Below are 25,640 nucleotides of genomic sequence, written 5' to 3' on the forward strand. Positions count from 1 at the left end.
CTTGGTCTCTACTTCTTTTTTTCGTTGAGACCAGAAGCCCCAGTTTATGTTGATTTGCCTCATTGAGGACAGTTACTATTGGGAATATATCCCTCTATCGTGTTCTGTCACCCATCTAATAAACACTGCGGCATCCTGCTTAGAAGCACCAGTGGTGCCATGTTTCTTTGTGTCAAGCTTGTCTAACCTAGCATACCTAACTCAGGGGGGCCGGACTTAGGAAGGGTCAGTGTGATTAATAGCTTTTAATCACATTCTTCACGAGTTGATTCTTTTAGCTAACCAAACTGATACCTCCCAATCAATATACTGTAGAGCAGTGTGGCTTTTCTCTTTTGAATTTTATTAGCAAACTTAACATTTAAATATAAATACTTATCAGAAATAAAATCCTCATGTCAAGATCAATACAAAAACCATGTTCAGAACCAATAAATATACACTTTGCACTTTTCATGTGATGACTCCTTGTGCACCACACTTTCATGCCTGTAAGCAACATCACAGTCAGAATGTGTACTCAAATGTCGCAGTGATACTGAAGCAGTAAAAAAAGATGTCCTTGCACATGTCAGACGAGCCGAGCAATGTACTGTAAGTTCTTTTCTTTCCTCCTCTCTTCCTGCGTCAGCCCGCTCTCACAACACTGAGGTAATCTCATCTTGGATCTGAGAGATCAGGATCTGGGACAGCACAATGCCTGCAATCTAGAGGACAGTAGCAGCCACTTTAGATTACAAAACAGACTCTCTGAAACTGTACAGCCTGTGCCGAGCATCTCAAGGTGCCTCAAGCTCATCTGATACAGAGAGGAAGTGTTTCAAAATGACATAAAACTGTTTGGATTCTGTCACTTGAAATGACTGTATATTCAGTTTAACAGGATTTTAACACTTTTACGTATCATTTCCTATAAAGCTGATCACAAAGTGTTTCTCTCAGCAGATCACTCACATTCAGCTGCAAACAGATTTTAAAAGAGCTATTCAATAATCAACAGTTTGATTTAAATGCTGCTTGTTATGCAGACACGTTCAGTGTTAAGTTAGGATGTGCAAGACAAAAAAGAGAACTTCATCATCAGATTTCCTGCACATCAAAGCAACTGGAATACTAGTGCAATTGTTTTGACAGGACTCATGGGTAATTCACACGCTTCCCTCTTAGCAGGATCTTTGGAGACCCAATCAGCCTGATATGAGAGCGAGCGAGATCAGGCTAAAGATCCAGTGACAAAGCTGCACTGTGGTAGAATACAATGTGACAGTAGCTGAATCATCTTGATAAGTTGGCGTACTAATTATTTAGAAGCAGCTTTTGATAAATGCTACAGTAATTAGATTTCATGGAAAATCTAACATATTGACTTGACTTATTCACAGTACTTAGTGCTATGGGATTTGAGGTGAGTTGTGCGGTGGTGCTCAGTGAGTGGGAGGGGAATCGTTAGTATGCTCCTTTCTTTGGCCCATAATCTTACATTATCACACGCAGACTTCTACCGCGGTTGCACATTAACCCGAGCTTTCGGTCTAGAACAGAGTACTAAATTAATAATGTGCAGTTAAAAATTCATTATACCATTGTGCCTAGTTATTGCTGTCTAGGTATAATCCTCTGTTTTAAATCAGTCCTATCCCAGTGGCCTTGCATTAACCCTACACCCTGTTGGTTTCTTTTAAAATAAGATTTTTATTAGATTTTTCTTCTTTCTCCTGTGCTAAGACAGGCCTGTTCTACAGTATGTGAAACAATCTCCACTTGTAAAGGGAAGTTGTTTGAAGCTCTCCAGTTGATGTTTGTACGTGTGTTACTTCAGGAAAGGTGCAGGGTCCTGATTGATGAAGTGTTCCTCGGACTATTTCACTGCCCAATCCAAATGCACCATGCCAGTCTGCCTTTGAGCGAGCAGGGCCAGTCAATATATTGATCGCTGCACGTTCAATCCGGTGAGCCTCCAGTTGATGCTTATATTGACTTGTGTGAGTGTGTGAGCTTATTTAAGACAAGACTAGATCTTTTTTTAACCAAGAATTGTCTGAGGTTACCAATGGCAAGTGACTGTTGCCAAATAGTGCACAGCCTGAATAAAAGGAGCACTTCACCCCCCTAATGACAATTTGTATATCGATTACTCACCCCGTGTTACGTTTAATTCCAGAAGAAAACTTTGTTTTTCCCGCTGGCCTCCACAGTGAACAAGGAATCCAAAAAAAGAGAAAATTCTTGATGAATTGAAGTAAATGAGTCTCATGTTTAACAACAGCAAAACAGTTTGAAACCATGCGTTAACAAACTCACACAACTCGGGCAGCATAATCCCAGTCTCATTGATCCAGTCTTATACTCTATACTTCTGAAAGACTGCTCTGAAACACTTTCACATAAACAGTCTCAGTGTGCCCACATGACTGACAAATCATGTTTATGTATACTGGCTCTTTCTCATCTGCATTTCTTTAGGATTTGAGTAATTTTTCTTCTGTAACTGGAAATGCTGGGTTGATCAAGGGAGACAACTGTAACAGTTTTTGGTTTTGATGTCATTACTCAAAAACCTCTAATGTAAACTATGTGGATACATTTTTTATGAAGGTACCCGAATAGATGATCTACTTACTAACAGTCATCAATTGTTTTCACAAGCAATATTGAAACGTGTTTCAATATTTCAATGTTTCATCTGCAGAAGCAGTTGCAGCAGTATATGGGGCATTGGAAGCATTTTATTGTATGTAATTCTGTTCAACTTTGTCAGCAGACCTGCTATAAATCTTCTGGCAGGCAAAATAAAACATGGATGCTGAAATAAATCTAGGGGATAAACTGATGAAACTTGGATTGTACTGCACAAGTCATGCGAGAATTTGTTTTGCCATTACAAACAATCACCGATGACTTAAATCATCAAGAATTCTCTCAATTTTTTAGATTCTCTGTTCACTGTGTAGACACGTGAGTAAAAAAAAAACAAAAAAAACCTTTTCTACACAAATTTACCATAGAAATAATTGATACACAAATGAGTGATTCATATAGATTGAATACTCTGTTAAGTAAGTGCATGTGTGGGGTTACCTGAGGCAAGGCTAGACCTAGGGCGAGAGCTCCCACAAGCAACAGATGAGACTCGATCCACATCACTGCTTTGTCCGCACAGCCTACCGGGTAGATTGACTTGTTTGCCTCCAGGTAGTTCTGGGTTTGAACACCAAAACCGCACATAGTGTTGATCACTGTCTGTAAGCCAGATGGGAAAAGGCAAAGACAAAGACACAGACAATGTGATTGTTTGGGAGATTGTCTTTCTTTTTATGTCTTGAGGATTTAACCTGAAACACTGAAAGCAGTATTCAAAAGATGCTTTCACAGGCTGCTGTTTGGCATGTCTTGTGTTATTTTGCCTTGACAAATATATTAACTGTTGTGTCAGCCAATGGAGAGTTTTGAAGAAGCCTGCTGACTGAAGAGACTTGGATAAAGATAAGGGAAGAAAACGATGAGAGAACAATACAACCATGTGCATTTGATGTGTGAAGGCTGTTTATCCCCTAAAGTAGCCATGCAGTTACAGGCTACGAACAGCAGGTCGCAGCACTGCATTAGCTCCTCTGATGTTTAATTAATTGATTGTTCACCCACGTAGAAAAAGGTTGCTGTGATCTGTTTTCCATGTAGCATGATGTATAATCAATATTAGTCTGATGGATCTACATGCACTCCTTAGTTTCCTGTCTCCACACAAACTAGAGGGAATTGTCATTGGTGGTTGTAAGCCATGCTGTTGTGTGTCTGCACAGAGGTTAGACAAGCAATTTGGACGTGTCTTTGTGCAAGTGCAAATGTGTGTGTTCATGCATGCACAGGAGCAGTATTTACATATATACTGCTTGTGTGCAAGCGTGCATGCCAACCGCACACATTTCATTTGTTTGCACAGGGCTGCTATGTTGATTCTGTGTAGACAAAATGTGATAAAATGTTAATGAAACAGGCTTAAATTTTGAAACGGTTAAATCACCACTGCCAGCACTGCTGCACATGCACAGCATGTTACAGTATGCTGCATATCATACTGCACAGCAATGCTATATATGTTGGATATGAGCATTACATATCAGTAGGTTAGCTTGAACTTTTGTCTTTAGGAACTCTTTGTTCATGCAATTTCACTTTTCCATTGATTATTATATCATTCTAAACTGTTTTAGTTGGTAATCACCTCATGAAGCTTGCTCTTGACTCACTAAGACACTCAAAGTCACACAACAATAATAATTATTATAATAATAATTAATGCATGCTGCAGACTCATCATAAGGGAGAAACTGGCAGACCAGATCAATGTATGACAATTCACTTCAACCCAAAAAAAGTAAAACCAGCAGCAGTTTAATACCTGCAATTGTAGACCTGCTGATGTCGCCTCAAGGCAAAGACATAAAGAGCTTTTGCAGTTTTGGCACACATGTATGTGTACTTATCCAATGTAAATAGTGATTATAATGTCATTTTTAAGAAGCTCTGGCCATTTGAGTACCCACAGATCACTAATGGTGTTGTAAATTCCGTAGAAAATTTTGGATTCTTGAGCCTTTAAGATATGTTAGTGTATCTTTTCTTATCAATAGCAGTCAGGCAGAGTGTGCGGGGTGAAGTCTCCTGATGTCACCTGAAAACGTGACATCAGGAGAGAAGAAGACAATTCTTGTCTTGCTTATTAAACCTGATCATCAGGAAACCAACATTGGTATTTAATTTCATTCACTGAGTCTTACATAGAGTCCTGTTGCCCATTTTGCCCTAACCAATCAGTAGTGACGCATCTTTCCCTAAAGTCAGTTGATTTATTTGCTGTGGTAGTGGTTATGAGGTGCAGTTATCTTTTTCTGTTTTCCACATGATTTAAAAAAGAAATTGGCAGCAATTCAGAAGTCTAGGTCCAGGATAATGCCCTCAACATGTTATACTTGTAGTTGTCAAATCTCTTTTAGAACAGGAGTGTCAAACGTGTTTTAGTTCATGGGCCAAATACAGCCAACTTTGATCCCAGGTGGCATGGGCCAGTAAAACCACTCCATAATAACCTAGAAGAAACAACATCTCCAAATTTTCTTGTTCTTTTAGTGTAAAGAGGTACATTCTGAAAAGTCAAACACATGAGCAAAACAGATTATGAACAGCCTGAGATGTCTGAAGAAAAACAAGTGCAATTTCCACAATATGTCTCAGTGAGTCTACCACTCACTTTTGTTACATGTACATTTTCCACATCGAGTGGACGTTATTAAAAAGCAGTTTGAGTTATCCCCAGCCTTACAAACCATGTACAAATTTTAAGTTTTGACAGTGGCTCAGAAATGGGCTCATGCCAATAATGTTTTGAGATAGAAGGCCAATGCAGATTTACTGGAGCTGCTGACAATATTTTACTGCAGAATATCTTTGAATATTAACAGTGATCAACAATGACCATAACAATGAATATAAGTAGCCTATTCATATTCAATTTTCACTAACCAATCAGTACATAACAATGTATTGACCTGAATCTAATGTTATTTTAAGTCTACACTGATACCTGTTTTGCTGTGGTTTTAAGATTGGAGCAGAGCAGAGTAAAACATATAAATGGATATTGGGTGATATTGAGAAGAGAGAACAGCTTAGTAGGAATGGGGCAAAAAAAACAGACTATTTTGTGCATGTAAATGTACACAGTGTTAGATGTGCAAAGTCATCCAGTGGGTTAGATTGGACCCTTAAGCGGGCTGGCACACGGGCTATATGTTTGATAACCCTGATTTAGAAATGATTACTTTTCCTTCACTGTAGATGCCGGACATCAGCATATCTATATTTGCAGTTCTCTTTCATAGCATCTTACATCACTCAGAGAACTGAGGTTTGGCTAGTAACCTAATTTTAAACTGTTGCTGTTAGATACTTTTCTTGCCTGTAAGTGGCGAAGGTTGAAGTCTAAGTGCAGGTCTGGAAACTTTTACGCACTGTGTCCTCGATGACTGATACGTCTATATTTTACATAAAGCACCATGGAATTGAATTAGTTGATACCTCCTTTTATACTGTTAACTGGCATGCAACCCAGAGAGTTCCTTGAAGAAGTGTTTTTAAGTTAAAGTTACTTCACAGTTAGTAGTTTTCCATTAAGCTTTTAAAGTAGTTGGTCCACACAGTGTCATGAGTCATGAGGCTACATGAGCACACACCTCTCCAGGAACAGGAGTGCAGCAGGAGTATGGCACAGCACAGCGCTCGGAGCTGGGGTTCTCATGTGTGCAATTAAAGTACAGGTTCCAAGACCAGTCTGTGTAGTTGTTCCACCCACAACATTTGAACTGAGAGAGAGGAAGGAAAGAGAGAGGAGAGCACAGGACAGGTTTATATTTAGAAATGTGGCCTTGCTCTGTACTGTACATCCTGCCAGTCTGGGCTTCTCCCATGGGAAAACCCAGGCTCACGAGTGTGCCAGTTTGTGCAGATGGATGAGAAATTTCACATGAGGAGACCCGCAGAGTACAGGAACTGTATGTAACATGTAGCCTCTCATGTGGAAATCCCTCTCCAAAGCCAAAATAACAAACATAAAACATACAGCTCTGTGGTCTTTGGTTGTGGTTTCTTAGTTTAGAGCTTCAGTAAACCCCTAGCTGGGATCAATTTTGTAGACTTGTGTGATGTGAACAGCTACAGACACGAGCACAGCCATTCTAGCTAAGTGGAATTGGCCACAGCACCTCTTTCTGGATGTAATCCATCAGGTTCTGCAGATCCAGGTCATCCCTGTAGTGCACAATGGCTTTCTTCACAAACTTTCCCAAAGCATCCCGAGTCTAAGAGAGAAGACACGTGGGAGTTTAAACACAGCATAATAGCTTTAATATAAACATGTACTGAAGAAAGGAACTCTGTCAAGGTTTAATAACTTCATTAAAATTACCAGAGGTGAATTTATCTAGAAATGTCTCTATAACCAGGATCCTAAGGTGCTCAGTGCCATGGCGAAAGCTCTCAGGCTTTGTGGCTCAGTTAATTACCCATGCTGCATCTATAGAGGATTGCAAAGTGCTTCTTTGTGAAACTTCCTTAGGACAGAAACTGTGGAAATCCTCACACGACTCAGAGTGGATCATATGTAGGATCATTTCAAATCTAAGTTAAAACCGTTTCTCCAGAGAGATCAGGCATGTATTCACAGTTAATCCGGTGGCTTTATTTGGATTTGATCTACTTTTACATTTTATTGTAAATGGCATACAAAGTATTTACGTTGCATCGCAGTACGAATGCATTTTTATAAAAGGCCACCGAGGGAGGCGTGCTACAAATGAGCTTTTAGGCTATAAACACTATGCTGTGCATATTCTGTGCTCATGTATCTGCCCATGTAAAATAAACATAAATAATAATGATTGTCTGATGTCTGAAGGGAACACATAACATCCTCTTGTTTGCATTGTATGAGCATCCTGTGGGATGTATCTCAACAAGGTGGCAGCGGAGCAGGAATTGCTGCAGAGATGGCTGCAGGAGTGCAGCATAATAATAATTAAAATCATTCATGCCTTTGAGATCAATGTACATGATGCATACCAAATATAGAGCGCACACACTCAGGTTTAACGCTATTTCAGCTGCAGTGGATAATTGCTTGAATTTGGCCATTTGTTATTATAATGTGGCAATTTTCATCAGCTCCACTTCAGCTGAATAAACACAACCCAGATAAAATAAAAAATGAAATACATTGATATGTTTAAATTATTTGTAATAAGGACTTCAAACTAGATGAGGTTGATTCAGACATTTAAATTGTGTGCTACTTTATTTTGCCAGCTTTCACTGTCCATATCATATTGCTGTTATACAGCTTTTCTATTCTCACACATAAATTGGGTGTTAGAAAAAGATATTTAATGCAAATCTCGATCCTTTAAATTCTGAAAACAAGGAGGGGCCATGGTTACACAGACTGAGTTCAGATGTAATGTATGCTAATAGGAGTGCTGTATGCTAATAAGCTGCTGAACTTTAAAATTTCATTAAGCCTGAAATGAACTTCTGTGAGCGGTTTGCTGAAGGCTCTCCGAATTGTTCTCATTATATCCGGCATTGGAACAGGTTATGTTGATAAATACTGTAAGCTCTATCAAAATAGCCCAAAATGCCTTATCCCGAAGTAGTTTTACTAAATTGTTAGGATTTTTACAGCACTTTTCCCCGCAATCACTGTGCCCTCCCCTATTTCCACGTGGTGCGCGGTATGCTCATGGGCTTCGCAGCCCACTGTCACACCTCTCCATGTCATTAGTGGCAAAGTCTCCTTCAAGGGATCTGTTGAAATGGAACATTTGGTTCCACTTTGAAGTGCCGAAGCATTTGAATCATTTAGCGAGGAAGGATGCTGGGAGGGTTGTTAAACTGCTCTGTTTAGCAGCAGGTAGTCCGAGCACTGACAGAGAACACAAGGGATAGAAGAGGTATCGTCAGGCACCAGGCACTCCGCCACACACTGATGTCAGGGAACGCTGCCACTGCTGGCTGTTGTGTTTTTATTCTCAGAGGACCCTAATGGGATGTAACTGTAGGAGATAAGTGGGTGCTAGAGGGGGGGGGGCATCCTTTTTTTCCCTACAGCCCTCCAATCAATCACTGCGGTCATGTTGGGAGCTCAGATGCATGTACAGGAATGCACATACATGTACTGTATGTACATTCATGCAGTCAGTGAGTAAATTATTACCTGGTCTCCTACAGACCCTTTTATTCAGTGCTTGAAACCCCCACAATGGGTTTCAAAATGATTATTAGTTTCTAAATGGGTATAAAAAAGGATCCTTCGCACAAAATTATGTTTACTCTTTGGACTGTCTAGTTTTCTCTTGTTAAATACTGTGTAATTATACCTCTTGAGGCTTCTGAAACTCATTCAGATGAAACAGTCTGAGATGCAATATTGCTTTTTATTTCCCAATGCCACACTAATTTTATATGGTATGCACTATATGCAAATCTCTGTAGTGTACTGTTATTGCATTTAGAGTACAAGAAATCAACATACCTTTCTGTTTAATGCCAACAGGAAATTATACAGTATAGCATTATATGATGCATTGTCTACATTAATCTTTAGAATTTTGCTGTAAATTTACATTTCACATCACAAAATGTGTCTAAAGATATGTCAATAGCTGTCTCTCCACCATCTTTCTTGCAGTTGTAAGTAGCTCTTTCATTTCCTTTATGCACTGCACTTTTGGAAAATAGCGTACCTTTAAGTAGTCTGAATTCTGGGATACAGCTTTAGTCCTTTTGCAAATGTGAGTAGCTCCCCGATCCTTTTGGCATTGCATTGTGGGAGGAGTGCATATTAAGAGTACAATCAAAATCATTATATCAATGCGTCCTGGTATTTTTCGTCTTACTTACAGCTCCTATAATAGCTGCCCTTACAAAGTACGCACTGTTGCACGGAGTATACATACAGTTGGAACAAACGACTTTGTCATAACATCATCTATTCAAATTTGACCCTCTTGCTCATATATCCACCACAGTCTAGTCAAGTAAAAAGAAGTATAAAATTTGGAATGCAGGAGATTTTAATGTTATCACCAAATGTCACTGTGGAGATACAACAAAATGCAATTCCTGGAGTTTGCCAGAGGTCAGCCTGAAAAGCTCTGCTGTTGTTACTTTGCAATCTATGTACAGTAGTTTTTACTTTCAGTAATCACTGCATATATTTTAGATTTATCTATACTATATTCACAACAGTAACATTTATTTTGCATTTCTCTGTCATTGTTAGTTTCATAGTTATGTCCTTTAGCTTTTGGTTATCTTTATGATTAGTTTGTTCACTTAAATTTCTATTCTTACTATTACTGTTTGACTGGTCACCAGTCACCTGAATGCACTGTCAGTCATCCGTTGTTGCAGCTCCAGACAGCTGTCAAAATGAGCTGTCAATGAGCTGCCAAACTGTCATCGTGTCTGCAACTCAGTCAAAGTAAGGCATCTGTTGCTGCAAAAGTTTTGTTGGTCAAAAAAGCCAGAAAAGTATGCTGGCATACATGCTATGTATAAGGGCATACAAATTTTCTTTCTGACATACTAAATAGTATGGTAGTATAGGTATGGTGACACACAGCACATATATATTTTTAGTACACTTAATCAAATCAGTTTTTGTAACTGTGTAAATAGGTGTAGTGTTGCTCACTGAGATGCAATAATATACAACCTATATGCAACCTGTTATGATGCATCACATTGAATTAATTGGAAAAAAATTGGGAACCACATTTGGCTTCTTACAGCTTTAATATTGTATACGTTTTGGACATTATTTTGGTTACAATACTGGCCACAGTTATTCAGTACTATAAATAGCATCGAATAATCTGCTTTCTTTGGAGGTAAAACTGGAAGTGAATGCAGAAAAAATGTCTGTAATTATCTCTTATATCAAACCAAATAACGTTTATGTGTCACTATCGTACACAGTACAATATGAGGTGAAATTTTTATCAGAGAAAAACTCTGTGACAGATCTTGATAGTATAGGTAATATTTGCCTTTATTTCCTCCACCAAAAGAGTTTGGTTAAACTGGAGGTCTGATTGCTGTGTTTTTTTTCCCCACCTCGAGTTCTCATAGCAAATAGGAATTGTGGTCAAAACTATGAAAATAAAACTAAGGTTGTAATAAATTGGAATAATAAGTGTTTTCCAGTCAAGTAGGTTTAAGTCCTTTCTGTGAATGCTGTGCAGTTCCGACATTTACAACAAATTCCCCCTGTGGGCTGTGTGGGCTCTGTGGGCCCATCTGTGGGTTCAGATCCTAAGCCTTATTAAGTTTGATACACTGTAGTTCACAAATGCACAGAATGCCCAAAGAATACACTAGATCAGTGGAGCTCCGGGGCATTCATGGTCGATGGTGGTGTCACTGTAGAAAGGCATTGGAGGCCAAATGTGACCTTTATAGAGACTTTATATTATAGAATAACTCAGCTAGAGCACAGTATTGTCAGTGTGGAGACAAAGTACCTGATCGGAGTAGAAGAAGCCAAGAATTGCTATGGCCAGCTGGGTAAGGAAGACCAATGTCAGGCTGAAGGAGAACTAGAGTAAGACAAGACAAGTATTAAAACAGTCTAAGATATAATCAAAACAGTCAGATTTTTCGTTACACACGAGATGTAAGTCTTGGCTTTGGACAGCGCCAATATTAGTTATGTGTGTGTTATGTCTATTACTGTCTTAAGGAGGCGAATGTTCTCTCGAAGGGCTCCGATGCAGCCACAGAAAGTGATGAAGAACATGACCACCCCCACCACAATTAGGATGACAGCCGGGTCGATCAGGAACGTGTCTCGCACAGTGTCTGGCAGAAAGACAGGAATAGCCCCTGTTTAGATATTTTTCTCTATTCCTACCTTCACCTCTTTTCCTCCCTTCATTTATTTCTACTTTCTAACCTTTATTAGAATTCATTCCCTACCTCTCACAGCCCATTTTTTTGTTTTCCTATCTTCCCCACCCAAACTAGCTGCCTTCGTTTTCCTAAAATACTAATAATCTGTTATGGATTACACAGGGAGCAGAAGCATAATCTGTGGGATGAGGCCAAGTTAATCTTTTTTGTTGTCCATCCACTGCATGATAAAAATTAGATGGGGAAAAATAATGATAAAAGATAAAATAAATATAAAGCCAAACCTTGCCAACCCACTAAACGTGACAAGTGATTACTCTGAATTTAACAGGTTTTCAGCTAAAAGAGGCTACACACCACCACAGCTCCAAGACTAAAGGAGCTCTATGGACACAACTAAATATTAGAAATGAACTTTTCATTGGGAAAACACAAAACAAGGCCCTTACACACCAGGGATGTTTTATTTGTGTGTGGCCTAATTATTTATTTATTAATTATTTATTTTAATTATTTATTGGCAAATTTTGAAAAACTTTGTTTTCAATGAATTGTGGGAACAAGTGAAAATGGCAGAAAATAATGTAATTTTTCTTTTATATAATTCATTAAAAATCAAAGGCAAATTTTTCCAGTCAGAATAAAACCACACTATTCTGAGTTTGTGATTTAAACCACACTAACATCGCCACCAAACATCCATATTTAATCTACCTCTCCTTGATTCTTTTAGCACTTGTGATAGATCTGGATGCAACAGCCTCTGTCATGGTGATTTATCTTGTCTGTAAATGTTTTTCAGCCATTTTCTGGGTATGTTTTGCAGTTGAGTAGTGTTTGTCAATCAGTGACTTTTGATTGTGGCTTACCACAGCGTTGCACATAGTGCGAAAGGATTTATCTTCACATTCTTGCAGAACATTAGAGAAATGCCTATTTTTGTCATGAGCAGTAAGTTTTGTTGGTAAATGTGAGATGTCTGTGACGTGTACGTTGATTGTTCAAATTTGTGGTGAAGTTGTGGTAATTAGATGAAATTGCAAGGTCGTGCAAAGTTCATAGGGGTTGGTTGAATTTGTGGTAGTTGTTGTGATCTACAGGATTTAAGTATTGCAACTGTCCCAAATTTAGCATTTTTTACATTTTTGTGTCATTTATTCCCACCACCCCTAGAGTGTAAAGGCCTTAATAATCAATTTCTGTAGAATTTAGGAAGTGTATTAAAATGCCTTTGTATGTACCCGAACATGAAATAAGTGTGTCATGTACATACCTGTAGCTTTCTGGACTTTAGCATACACCCCGATGGCAACAATCAACAAGGAGAAAACCTGCGAGAAAAGAGGGAAGTTGTAAATCATGTGAAGACTTGCATAAGATAGCACATTAAGCTGATTACTTTTTCTCTTTTTCTTGTACGACTGCTAATAAAAGGAAGTCAAGTCAGTTTTATTTATATAGCCCATTATCACAAAACAATTTGCCTCAGAGGGCTTTACAGCATATGACATCCCTGTCCTTAGACACAAGTGAGGAAAAAAGGAAAATAGAAGATAGAGAAGATCTCTCTCTCTCTCACTCTCTCACTCACTCACTCACTCACTCACTCACTCACTCACTCACTCTCTCTCTCTCTCTGAAATAAGCATAATTCACAAAATCTCACACTTTTCCCAGAGGGTTTGGATAGGAATTTGGGATCCAAAAGATCACTTTAAGATTAAATCCAGCAGCCTTTTTTTATCCTTTGCAAAATCTAGAAAGGGCGTTCACTATTGATATGTAATTCTGCGTTTTTTTAAAACAGATTTGATCAGCATTGTGAACCAGGACAGGTGTGATCAGGTTAGAGACAATGAGCCTTTCCGCAGGTGCTGAATATGTAGAGCACCTGTAGTTGTGGCTTCAGGGGCAGTTTATTTGTTTCCGATAAACAGACAGATGGATGTCAACGGGGAAAAAAACCCAAAATATATGGAGCACGGCTTTATTCATCGGAATTTGGAGGCTGATGATGTGGAACATTGAAGAGGAGAATTTATTTTTTCTGACAAACTCTGTCCACCTGTGATTTTAAAGAAAATCCTTCAGAATTGAAAACTCCTTTCTTTGGAGTATTTTATAAATCCACCTGTCAAGTAGAACTTGACCTTGGTTAGAAAATGGTGACTATTAACTGCCCTTGTTTCACCAAGCATTGTTTTGACTATTGTATGTGGACAATAGATCATTATTTTTATTTCTCAGTACATGAACAGCAGTCAGAGGAAAAAAAATCAGTAAGAAGGTGAGAAAGCAACAGATGGTTTCCATGCTTTTGATCTGAGACCTGCAATATGCTTTTAAAAAGACAGAAGAAAACATTACAGTAGCAAAAAAAAGCTCACACTATATAAAATATTGAACACAAAAGAGATGTCAGATGCCCACGACGTGCATGCATTGGATGAAGGGTAGAATACCTCCTTATAATGAGGTCTCAAAACAGTGACAGCATCCAGGCACTGTGTGTTTGTGTGTGTGTGTGTGTGTTTGCGTGCTGTAAGTAATGGTGTTGCTTGAGGATGTTGTAAAGCTGCCGAGGATGTGAGCTCGTCCTAACAGAAGCGACACAATGAAACAGGGTGGAATGTAGGTGGAGTTAGAGCTCCATGTTGACTGCATTGTCAACACTAATTTTCCTCCTTTTCTTGGTTGTTTTTTTCACCTTGAATAACAATCAGCATGGCTTGCTTTCATTTTCCAGCCTCCAGATTTTCAGACAGTCTCCTGATTACTGATTGTTTATGTGTCAGTGTGTGTCTCTGTTTGTATACAGAAGTCTTTTTGTTCAGCCTGTACGAACATGGATTTGTTTTGTCTCTGTCTGAAAAGCCTGTATTGGATCTCTGGAGGTGGATCCATGGCATTACTTGCAATGAAAGGGGTGTAATTTTTATTTGGCGGGCATTCACGTTCAACCCAATTTTTTTTAATGTGCTCTGGAGAAGTAAATTGGTACTTTTTGAAATCCCCCTCACAGTTTTGGAATCAGTAATGCAACTTGACAAGATAGTAGCTGACAGGACATCGATGATGCACGTTTACTTTGGAACTGCAGTGTTTTCAAGATTTTTTGAAGGCACAGTTAGTTTTTTAAAGGATATTCTCTGTCGTGTGGGAGTGTGTGCATGTAGAGCTCCATTTGTCTGCTGCCACTGTGTGTGCTCATGTGAATACGGGTGGCAGAGCGCATTTGCAACAGGAGACATGCACACACACACACACACACACACACACACACACACACACACACACACACACACACACACACACACACACACACACACACACACACACACAGAGTGAATGTATTCCAGCTCTGTTTTTAGGCTTTTCAAAGGGATGAATCAGGCTTCTCCCAGCGGATTGTGTGCGGAGGTGAAAGCCAGCTGAACTGAGCCGTGGGGACACGGGGACAAAGACCTGATGGATTAGGGCTGCAGTGTTCACTTCTGAGCTCGTGTCTGATAAACAAAGTCAACACAGGTCGGGCTGTGTGGCTGCTGTGGCTGCAGTAACTGCTGATTGGCTCTAAACACAGTAAGATTGCAGTACAGTGTTTGCCCCCTCACTGTGTTTGTGTAGGATTGGATGAACAGGGATATGATTGAGGTATAGGGACTCTGTAGAGCTACAGATGTGATCCCTGTACTTGAAGTAGTATTGTGGTAGAGAGGTAAGGGAGTTGGACAGAGACGTTAACGGTGTACTTGTGTGTTTGTGTGCTGATGAGGGATAAAAGGTCTGATAGATGGTCTAATGGCTTCAGCAAACAGTCCCAGTTGCCCCCAGGTCTCTTAGTTACAGTAACAACCAGCTGGGGAGCTTTTAGAATTTTACACTTTGTACTGTAGTATGTGCTGTATAGACCACCACCACCTTTCATATTCCAAAGTTGAGGGGGGGCATGGCCCCTTACTTCATTATGTATGTATCCAGTTTTTTAATCTTTGTCATTATAAATTATAAATTGTGAGCTAAAAGTAGTTTAAAAACTTTTTAATCTATAACCTTCTATACATTAACTTTAAGCCTTTTCAGCCAACACTATTAGCTGTTTCATGCAGCAAAGGGCCATTTTTGCCTGCTCCAGCCACTGAGCTACCGGGTCCCCCCTTATCTCTCTGTTTTAATCGTTATGTAATACTTTTAACTTTTTCTACCATTTATCCATTAATTTTAGCTAACTGTTTACATGTCTCACTACTTTTCGCTAAGTACCACTCAACTTTTTTCAAATTGGTTTATTTACTCCACATACCCCTGGCATCTGCAGAACTACCCCCTTGGCTACAAGTACCCCTGGCTGGCAATCACTGCTATGTATACAGTAATATGGACTCCAAATTTGTGCAGTGTTGTTGTGAAACAATGCAGCCTACAATACATTTAAGTGACAGTACATAACAGAAAATATATGGAAACACTCAGATACAGAATACCAGTAGCCTTGCACAGTTGCCAGGTGTTTTGCTGTTCAGTATGAGTCATTGCTGAACTGATTTGATAAGAATGCAGCACTCAACATTTGCTCTAGTGATGTATGAGCAATCTCAGTATCCATATATAACTGTAGTAAACTGAAAATAGGTAACAGTGGGGCGGCTGGGTACTCCTGCTGTTTGCAGCAGCGGATACTATCTGAATTATATTTCTTCATTCATTATGTATAAGCTTTTTTACTTTGCCTGTTTTAGTTTAGCCTCGTTTTCTAGCTGATCTGACTGTTTTTGGAAAACTACAACTCTTTGATAGCTGGTGATTTGTATGCTCAGAAATATCAAAAATATATGGAGTCCCCGGACACCATTACAGCCATGTTTTTGTCAGTACTGGCCAGCGCTGCAGTAAGAAAAATCCTCAACAGTGCAACTCTACTCACCCAAAATAAGAAGCTGAAGAAGAAGAGAAAATATCTGATCCAGGGGTTGACGAAGGTGAATGTCTCGGCTCGGTTCAGATTCTGTTTCCTGTCCATTGTTTGTCAATGTTTTTGCTGTCTCATAGAACTACAGTGAGTTTTACTTCAAAACAGTCCTGAGACTGAGCCCCACCCCGCAGAGACTCAGCCCCCATGTGAATCTGTGTGGAGGGGGTCGTTTGCTGGCTGTGGGGGTGTCAGGCTGTCTAAAAAAGGGGGCATGGGGCTGTGACGCTGCTCTGCCATGCTGGCAGGGCCCAGAACTGTCTATGTAGGCAGGCAGGTCAGATTACACAAAAAATATCTCTGGCTGACTGCAGCTGAATGGCTTACGAGCTTTGGAGTATTGTCAGCCTGCTGCCAGATTGCAGACCTTCGTTCACCTCCATGCGCTCTCTGTATTCCTGTCTTTCTCTGTTACTTCAAAGTTCCTAGTTGCTGCATAATAGGCCCACAATCATATTGTCCGCTTGTTGCAGTATTGTTTAATGCTTCCGAGAGGCTTCTGTTCTTATTTACAAATTACAGCCTCAAAGACAGATGCTCTCCTGCAGAGACTGAAACAGAATCATGGTTGACAAAGGCTGGATAAGGACATCTTTGAGAGGAAGGACATCTATTATAATTAATTGACAATGGACAGTTTGTTCCAATGTTTCCGTTGAGCTGTGTCTGTTTGTGTTGGGAGTGAATCTGCAGAATTTCAACCAGATATCACCAAATGAATCAAGCAAAAATGTTGGGCCATAGATTCTCTAATGAGATTTAGATGTAAAACTCAACTGACAATTGACTAGCAAAATGTCAGACTGATGAGGGATTATCTGAGGATACAGAACAGAAATAAAATATTCTAAACAACTAAAAAGTTAATGTAAAGTATGAAGGATTCACTGTTAGATTGCTGCGAACTCTAGCTCATAGCTCAGAAATGTAGTCCGAACTGTCCTTGGCGATGGGACTACTGTATGTGAATACTTAATTACGAGTTGGGTCTTCTTTTTTATTACATCAAGTGTCTCTTGTGGAGTGACAGAAGGACACGAGGTCCCTCACTACCTTGTCAGAGCTACATGAAGACTTAATGAGATTGATCTCTCTTTTTTAGATGGGATACAACTTTATTTTTAGTCTCGAGGACACTTAACTGGGAGACTTTACCCTTACTAATCATGTCAAATTTTGCTTTACTTTTTGTATTGTTTGATGTAATCATTGAACTTCTGTGTTTTGGGTTTCTGGCCATGAGTTAGATGACAGGATTGGTACCTGCACCTGGTTGGCTGGAAACAAGGGGGAACAGAGGCTGTTTTATGCAGCACATAGTGACACATACAAATAAATACAATGTGTTAATTAGTGAGCTATTTGGTTTTGGTAGGCAGATTTCGTTATCTTTGGACAAAGCCAGATTAGCGCTTTGCAGCTTTTTTTCTATGATAACCACTTGCTGACTGTAAGTACACTGGGCTTTGAAGCCAGTTTTCATAGTGGCCAAACATTTAGAAAGGCACTAGATGAAATCATTTTACCCCCATTGAAGTTAGACTCAGCCAACAGATGTCTTTAAGTCAAAGTATAATATTGACATGTTGTACTGGAGTTAACTAGGATGAGCTAAGAAGTCCTCTGGCACATAATGCCCTTGTAAGACAACAATATAGTGTTTTTTTTTATCCTTCAGTTCTTGTACAGATTAAACACAAAAAACATAAAACAGTGAGCCTTAGAGGTGGTGTTGGGTGGATTTGGTAATCTATAGAAAGAGTCAGGTAAGGTTTTTCCAGTTTTCATACTAAGCCAAGCTAACCTAACTGTTCGCTAGCTGTAGCTTAATATTTATCATTTTGACCAGTGATACTCAACTAACAGCCTGTGGACTAAATCTGGCCTCTGATAGGGTGCTGGGTAGCCCTCCCCCAACCCTTTTCTAATTAAAAATAAAGTGATTCATTCAAGTGATTTAAAATCCTAGAAATGTCCTAAAATCTGAGAAATGTCCTAAAATCCTAAAAAGCATCCTAAAACCTAGAAATTTCCAAAAATTCTAAAAACGTGCAAGAGGCTGCTGCAGCTGGCCTTGCCTTCCATCATTTTGCAAAAATAGCTCCCATGCAAAGTTGAGTATGCCTGATCCAAACCAGTGACTGTTAAGATAGACAGCATAAGAGCTCCATAAAGTGATCGCCCTCTGATGACCTGCTGCAGTATAGGTCATGAACCCCACCCACTCCGTGTTAGCAGATGGATCATTGGCCAAACTAAAAACATGTCAAAAAAGAAATTCCCAAAGATGGTTTCTGTCATTTAGATTGCTGTTATCACACTGATGTATGTTCAAGGGTTTAACTGCATTTTGCTAGAAGTTCAGTTTTCATTAGTTATGTGATGCTATAAAAGGGGGGGTTTGACATCAGATATGACACCTGTGTGTGCCAATCGGTGTGCTCTTGTTTACATTGGATGGTGTATGGTTGGGAACTTGATAATGTGGCTTTACTTTGTGATTGCTGCTACATAAACTCTAGCTTTAAATAAGGTCACCAGTAGTATCCACAATATTTTGGCTTAATTTTTGTACAGTGGTAGGAAGGGGAGAGTTTCTGTTCGATTGTAAACAGTCTACGTAGAAAGTGGCCTGCTCATTAACCCTCTTCAAGAAAGCAAATGAGTGTGTTTCCCAAAATGACTATTCCCTTGGAAAAAAAAAACTTATTTCTTCAGTCTGAAACTCTTGATTTTACCTTGATGCTATTTTGGATGACATACTTTACACACTATACTATAACTTGTTTTATTTTGACATGACTTTCCATGCTATTTCAGTTGATAAATCATACTACGACCTTTTTATGCCATTTGGACAACATACGACACTATGATTTTTTAAGGCTACTTTGGATGACATATTATGCTAAGACTTTTTGTGCCATTTGAGATGATAAGCTATACTTTGACTATTTTGTAAAATTTTGGATGGCATACCATACTATGACCTTTTTATGCTACACTGGATGACATACTATACTGGGTCTTTTATATAATACTTTGGATGACATACTTAACTATGACTTTTTCATGCTACTTTGAATGACATACTAAACTCTAAGAATTTATTATTATTTTGGACAATACACTTTACTATGACCTTTTTATGCTACTTTGACCAACATACTATACTATGACTTTTACATAATACTTTGGGTAACATACTTACTTACTTTGGCTAACTTTGACTTTTTTATGCTATTTTGGACGACATATTGTACTATGACGATTTTGTGCTATTTGGGACAATACGCTGTACCATGACCTTCTTTTTTTACTATAACTTTTTTTTATGCTACTTTGGTTGAACGAATACTCAGAACTCCTACTACTATGACATACTAAACTATGACTATTTAGGGCTATTTTGGACAATGTGCTTTTCCATGACCTTTTTATGTTATTTGGACATCATTCTAACTTTTTACTGCTACTCTGGATGACATACAATGCTATGACCTTTTTTTTAATACTATTTTGCGTGAAATACTATAATATGAATATTTAGTGTTTTTTTTTTTGATGACATTCTGTAGTATGTCTTTTTTATGCTGCTTTGGATGACATACTATACTATGACCTCTTTCATACTATTTTGTGTGAAATACTATACTATGAATATTTAGTGTTTTTTTGGATGACATGCTATACTATGACCTTTTTATAATATTCTTGATGACATTTTGTGCTATTTTAATTACAGATATCCGGGCCAAGTCTGGTGCTGATCTTTTCTCTGGTGCTGATCACTGTAAACAGATATCTGCATATGAATTCACATAAATAAATCCAAAAAATAATAAAATCTTACATCATCTTCCAACTCTAGCTGACATTTCAGTCGATGTGTTCTCCTTATGGACTGTTCACCTGCTGTTCAAATATCATTTGGCAATACTTCTTGGACCACAAATAGAAACCAAAATACTTCTGACACCAAAACTTTGTCGCATTGCTGACAGATTCTGCATACATTCGCAGATATGTGTTTGTAGAGACTACATCATATAAACAATGTAAAACTGAAATCTAGTTTACTTCAGTAAGCACATTGAATAAGATCTTTCCAACCAACTAAAGTTTTAAAGGACAAACAAAATGACACTACCATAAGCCTGCAGCACCATTAGTCACACTTCTTTTGCATGTGAAGTCATGTCAAAACAGCATGACAAAGACTAAAAAGCCTAGCTGCCGTGCAGTTAACAAAGATAGTGAGTTTACTCAGGGAAACATGACAGATTGAGAACAGTAAGCAGCAGAAACAACCTGCAGAGATCAGCTCAACTGCAGGTTAACAAGCTGAATAATGCTGTGTGGGGACAAACTAAATGCTCTCATCAAAATGAAAGCCTTTCCAATTCTGGTTAATGTAATGAGTTCTGCTGAAGATGAGGGGTTGGAAAAAAAAAGTGAAATGCTGTTTTAACAAATAGGGAAAAAAAAAAGTATCCACGGTTGGTTCTGTTTACTTTATTTCAGTACATGTTACTCATACAAAATAATCTGTACAAAGGCTAAAATAGGTCATATTTTTGCATAGAAGGAACAGTGATGAAAAACAAAACGCCAGGATGGAATGGCACAGTAAACTCCACTCACTATCACACATGGGCCTGATAACAATTAGGTTAAAAAAAGGATAAAGCTCCATACAAAAATACTATGCTGCTCACTCCACGCTGTAGAAACAAGAGACAAATTGGCGATGGTTCCCACTTTCATCATCTCCCTTTTGTTCTTAAAAAAAAACAAAAAAACAACCCTCTGCTCGGCTGGCTGACTACCATTAGCTCATCTCAGCGTCTTTAGGACAGCAGTCCCTCAGGTTTTGTTATTCCTTAAAAAAAGAGGCCATTTTAAGGCGGACATGCCACTCTCTTTCATTCAGTACACCATGGGATCTGCTGTGACACCATTTCCCTTTGCTCTTCATGCCAAGTGCCCCCCCAAAAAAAAAGTCACCATCAAACACTGTTTAAACACTGCCTATATAATTCACAGTGAAATAAAAAAGGGAATACATCAGGAGCATCGAGTCATTAAACATGAAAGGCAATGAGCGTACGGTATCGTAGGATTTTTTAGACACTCTTTCCTTTATTTAAAAAATAGTTGATTTGGAGAATAAAGAGAAGGTAGTGCACCACCTAGTATAGATATTCAGAGTGCTTTCACATGTAGCAGAAAAACTCCACAGGACAAGGCTGGCAGGTATCAGATAGTGCCACCCAGCAGAACACAACATCAAACACACCATTTCTAGAGCATACATTTCCACTGCTCAGATATTCAGTTGTAGCACGGAGGGGGAAGGATTAGGAGGAGATTACAGAAATAATATGTCGAAGATAGCAAATAAAATAAAATGAAAAATAGCTCCTATGTCTCAAAATTCTTCACAGCAGATAAAACCCAATTACTGCATGTGCATTCTTCCTTTACCAGCTCGGTAGCTTACTGGGAGTGCTTCCATGGATAAGAGGGAATACTTAATACTCCTTCAGAAAAAAAAAAAAAAACATATGAAAAATGTGTCTACTACAAGTTGCAAATAAAATATGAAAACCATACTGACAAAAACACAAATTTACATCAAATTTACACTGCTCCTGCACTTCACAGACGCAGAAAAAACTATCAAACGTGATAACATATGGGTGGAAGACATGTCTGTAAATGAGCACAAAAGAGTTGTTAGGCAATTCAAAATGGCTATGAAACTGTCAATGTTAATGTGATTACAAGTGGCAGAGGTAAAGAATAACAGTAAATTACATCAGCTGTAAAAATGAGCATATTTACATCCGGGGCTAACACACAGGCCTGATATACTGTAGTGACATGAGCTCTGTGTTGTACAGTGTCATCTAATACATCATGCTCTAGAAATACATAATGGGTGTTACACTGGCAGTTTTAAAAGACATACTGCAGATTACACCAGCACGTCCTAATTTAATTAAACTAGGTCTTAATACAGAGGAGCACGACGACAAGCGTGCAGTATGTCTTTTGTGGGCTTCACCCGGCGTTATATGCCAAATTTTTCCCTATCAATTCTGACTTAATTGCTTGAACTGCCCGTAGCAATGTTAAGACAGAAAGGAATTTTTTGCACCTTGTAGAGGAACATCAAAGAGACTAATCCTCTATGAAACAAATGCTTAATGGTGTCATGTTCTCACAATGAGCAACAATGCACCTCTGTCATGAATGAAAAAAAATTAAAAAGCCAGTAAACAGCCTACAATAAGAAATAAACAGTTTATCGTATAAAAACAAACATTAAAACAGCGACAACCAATGTACAAAAATAAGATTGTTAAACAGCTTTATGTTAAAACAGCATTCATCCCTGCATTCCAAAAAAAAAAAAAAAAAACATGAAGGAAGAGTTTTTCTGACAAACCGTGAAATGTAGGTGACAGTGGCAGAGCTGAAAGGGAGTTCACATGGAGGAGAAAATGTCAGCACAGTCAGATCAGTGGGGGGCAAAGAGCTGCAGAGTTTGCAGGCTGGCTCTCTGAAGTATGACATCAGGTTTGGAAACAGACACTGGATTTGTTTTATTTCCTCTATTCACTAATCTCGAATTTTCTGTGACATGTGCGTTTAAACACTTTCCACCCCCATGCAAGACAGAGCACCAAAACAAAACATTTATCTCAGGTTTCTTCTGAACTTCTTGCCTGCAGTAAGTGTTACCATGCAGTCTGATTTACAGAACCAGTTATTACTCCTATAACCCCTCCCGGGTGCAAAATATACCTCCTAGCTGCTTCCAGGCGTCTACAGAGCACAGCTGTATTTCCACAATGTCAGTGCTGCCAGCTACTGTATATGTAGCGCCGGGTGTCTGCAGAGAGAGGCAATAAATAAGGGATGTGTAGAGAGTTTGTGGAGGCAGCCAAGCAGAGGAGATGTGACCACTCGTGCTTGCGCTGTACATCAGCAGCTGTCATGTTCCCCCCGTGGACACAACAAGAAGAGTCAGAGCATATGGGGGCAGGCAGTGAATCACAGCCAGTAGGGTCGCCCCACATCACAGCCCAAATCTGTTGATTTCTGATGCACTAATCTCTCCCTAAAACTGTGTCTCTCAGATTAAGTCATTATCAAACCAATAAAAAAAAAACAAAACAAAACAAAAAAAACGTTAAAAGTGACCTCAGGCGATACTCTGAGGCACACAGGCTGCCAGATTGGAAGAATGTCTAATTAGTGAATCTTGGTGTCACTTGTTAGCCCTGTAGCAGTAATGCAAAGTGTCTGAGTTCCAAGCAAAAAAGCAAAAAACTCTCCCATCAACGATTACCTTGGGTACAATTTAGAACACAGCCACTTCTGGTCCCAATGATTTCTCTACTCGGTATCCAACAGCAGCAAACAAATCACCCGTCTTCTTCTGATCGTACCAGTTTATTACTATTTTTAAACATCACCATCATTTCTATCAGTAATAGTACTATGAGTTCTTTATATAGATCTGGCAATGTGGCCTTTAGAGAGGAGTCTGATGGGGCAAGAAACATATGGCATGGTTATTAGCATGGCTGTCAAATTAAGGTAGGACATGGTCTATGGGAGTTATGGGCTATGACTTGTGCGCAGTGTAACTGGAGCTGCGATGTTGCAAGGTTGCAGTAGACCGCACTAGGAATAAACAGATGGTGTCCACTCAGGTGCTCTTTGGGTGTGCTTGGCCTGACAGAACTTTTTTGGGAGCCTTGAACAAATGGTGGCTGATATACAAAAGAATATTTTTAAATAGAAAATATTTGATATGGTCTTTTTTTGAAGATCTTTAAAATTGTTATCCTCACTCTTATCTTTTTTTCGAATACATTTCGACGACGCCAACAGGCCAGACTTTACTGTGCATGTGTTGTACCCCAATGATGTGTCCCAACTGTCATTTAATAGCTTTGGTTCTATGCCCACTATTCAGCCTTTTTTTGACCTATTAAAAAAAGTCTATACTCATTGAAGGCTATTTTTGTTGTTGTTGTAGGAGGAACAAACAAGCCAGTCAGAGCAATGGGGATACTTTCCTACCCCAGAGCCAGAAAAAAATGGCTGTGTCCAAATTCTTCCAACCTGCAATGTGGTGCACTATTTTTACTGTCCTATATTTTCAGTATCCAGATTCAGAGTGTTAAGTTTATGCATCACACAATGTCAGTAGTGGACAGGTCTAATCAGCCAGGGTAATTGAAAACACCTGTGTGGGTGTGCAGTAGAGTTGGGTCAATTTCCAACTTTGCCAGTCTGGTCTCTTAAACAAGCTTAAACCAATTTGATTTCATGGAAACTAGCTGAGCTGGCATTTGACTTTATGACACATTATGGCAAATTAGAAAATAGCAACCCGTGCCGATGGTGTCAAAGCAGTAAATCTGACTTATATTGCATTCGTTTTAAGTAATATGATAACATGGTTAACAAAATGTTTTTTTTATAGATGGACTAACAGAGGCACTATTTTCTGACCATGTGCAATTTACTACTGAGCTGAGCTGGCAAGGTGAATTTGATCAAATTTCAGGGGGGGAGGGTGTAGCAATTGCATTTTGTTTTTTACTAGAAAGTTCATGTGTTTTGTGGTGTGACAAAATGAGACATGGCAGTGTTGGTATCTCAAAGAAAACTAAAACTGTGCCAATATGGCAACATTCTGGACATAAAGCTGATGTAAGAGGCGAACTGTTGTCCCACTGTTTGTGGTGCTGCTTCACTCTCGGCTTCTTCTTTTTTTATCGTTTACTTGCAGTTGGCAAATTATCTTAGAGGTGCATTACTGCCACTAAGTGAGCTGGAGTTGTTACACTCATTCATGGGCTCTCTCGTTCTCATTATGTTCCTCTCGGGAACGGCTGCTGAGTTAAATGTGACACCTAGTGAACATTTAGTATACCCGTATGGTCCAGTGTTTGATTTTATATCAAACCAGTTTAAAAGTGTTTATAACTGCACAACCCTAGTGTGCAGGGCTTCTCTATCAGCTTTTTTTTTTTTAAAGGAAAGCTAACAGCTGCTTTATTAAATTACCACAAGTTAGACAAGTCACTGTTAATTGAAGGCAAAATAAGAAAATATTCTTCCCATACAGAGAACAGCCAATACAAGCACAATGTCACAATTAGTCTTGAAATAAAGCAGCATG

The 25,640-nt window shown here is 38.9% G+C and overlaps 2 protein-coding genes across 9 annotated transcripts in view; one reads left to right on the plus strand and one right to left on the minus strand.

Annotated features, from left to right (window-relative positions):
• Nucleotides 1-25,640, plus strand: part of ttc38 (tetratricopeptide repeat domain 38) — a 66,894-nt gene that overhangs the window by 16,455 nt on the left and 24,799 nt on the right. Inside the window, exon 15 of one of the 5 annotated variants that reach the window (XM_088080079.1) lies at nucleotides 20,178-20,302. The exons of the other annotated variants lie outside the window; for them this stretch is intronic. The gene's annotated coding sequence lies outside the window, so the exon portion shown is untranslated. Of the gene's footprint in view, nucleotides 1-20,177; nucleotides 20,303-25,640 lie in introns of those variants that run through there. 5 annotated transcript variants of the gene reach the window in all.
• tspan33b (tetraspanin 33b) lies at nucleotides 323-16,560 on the minus strand. 4 transcript variants are annotated; one of them, XM_088080085.1, is made up of 9 exons: nucleotides 16,388-16,560; nucleotides 12,737-12,794; nucleotides 11,285-11,412; nucleotides 11,076-11,150; nucleotides 6,759-6,854; nucleotides 6,231-6,359; nucleotides 3,079-3,240; nucleotides 2,140-2,182; nucleotides 323-707 (listed from the first exon to the last, which is right to left on the minus strand). In XM_088080085.1, exons 1-9 carry the CDS (start codon nucleotides 16,481-16,483, stop codon nucleotides 658-660), a joined length of 837 nt encoding a protein of 278 aa, XP_087936211.1. In that variant the 5' UTR covers nucleotides 16,484-16,560; the 3' UTR covers nucleotides 323-657. The 4 variants fall into 4 exon arrangements, with proteins under 4 accessions (XP_087936211.1, XP_087936213.1, XP_087936212.1 ...); XM_088080087.1 differs by lacking the exon at nucleotides 6,231-6,359; XM_088080086.1 differs by lacking the exon at nucleotides 2,140-2,182 and having other exon boundaries at nucleotides 323-700.

This window comes from Plectropomus leopardus, chromosome 7 (assembly GCF_026936395.1).
Source record: "Plectropomus leopardus strain MGB_pleo_1.0 chromosome 7, ASM2693639v1, whole genome shotgun sequence".
Taxonomy (NCBI): Eukaryota; Metazoa; Chordata; class Actinopteri; order Perciformes; family Serranidae; genus Plectropomus; species Plectropomus leopardus.

Bases quoted from the DNA above. Each gene is read 5' to 3' on its own strand.
- tspan33b (XM_088080085.1), bottom strand. From the start codon at position 16,483: ATGGACAGGAAACAGAATCTGAACCGAGCCGAGACATTCACCTTCGTC. The intron at 11,151-11,284 runs GTAATAGACATA...GTCTTACTCTAG, and splicing joins ACATTCGCCTCCTTAAGACA to TTCTCCTTCAGCCTGACATT. The intron at 2,183-3,078 runs GTAACCCCACAC...TGTGGAGGCCAG, and splicing joins TAGGTCTAGCCTTGCCTCAG to CGGGAAAAACAAAGTTTTCT.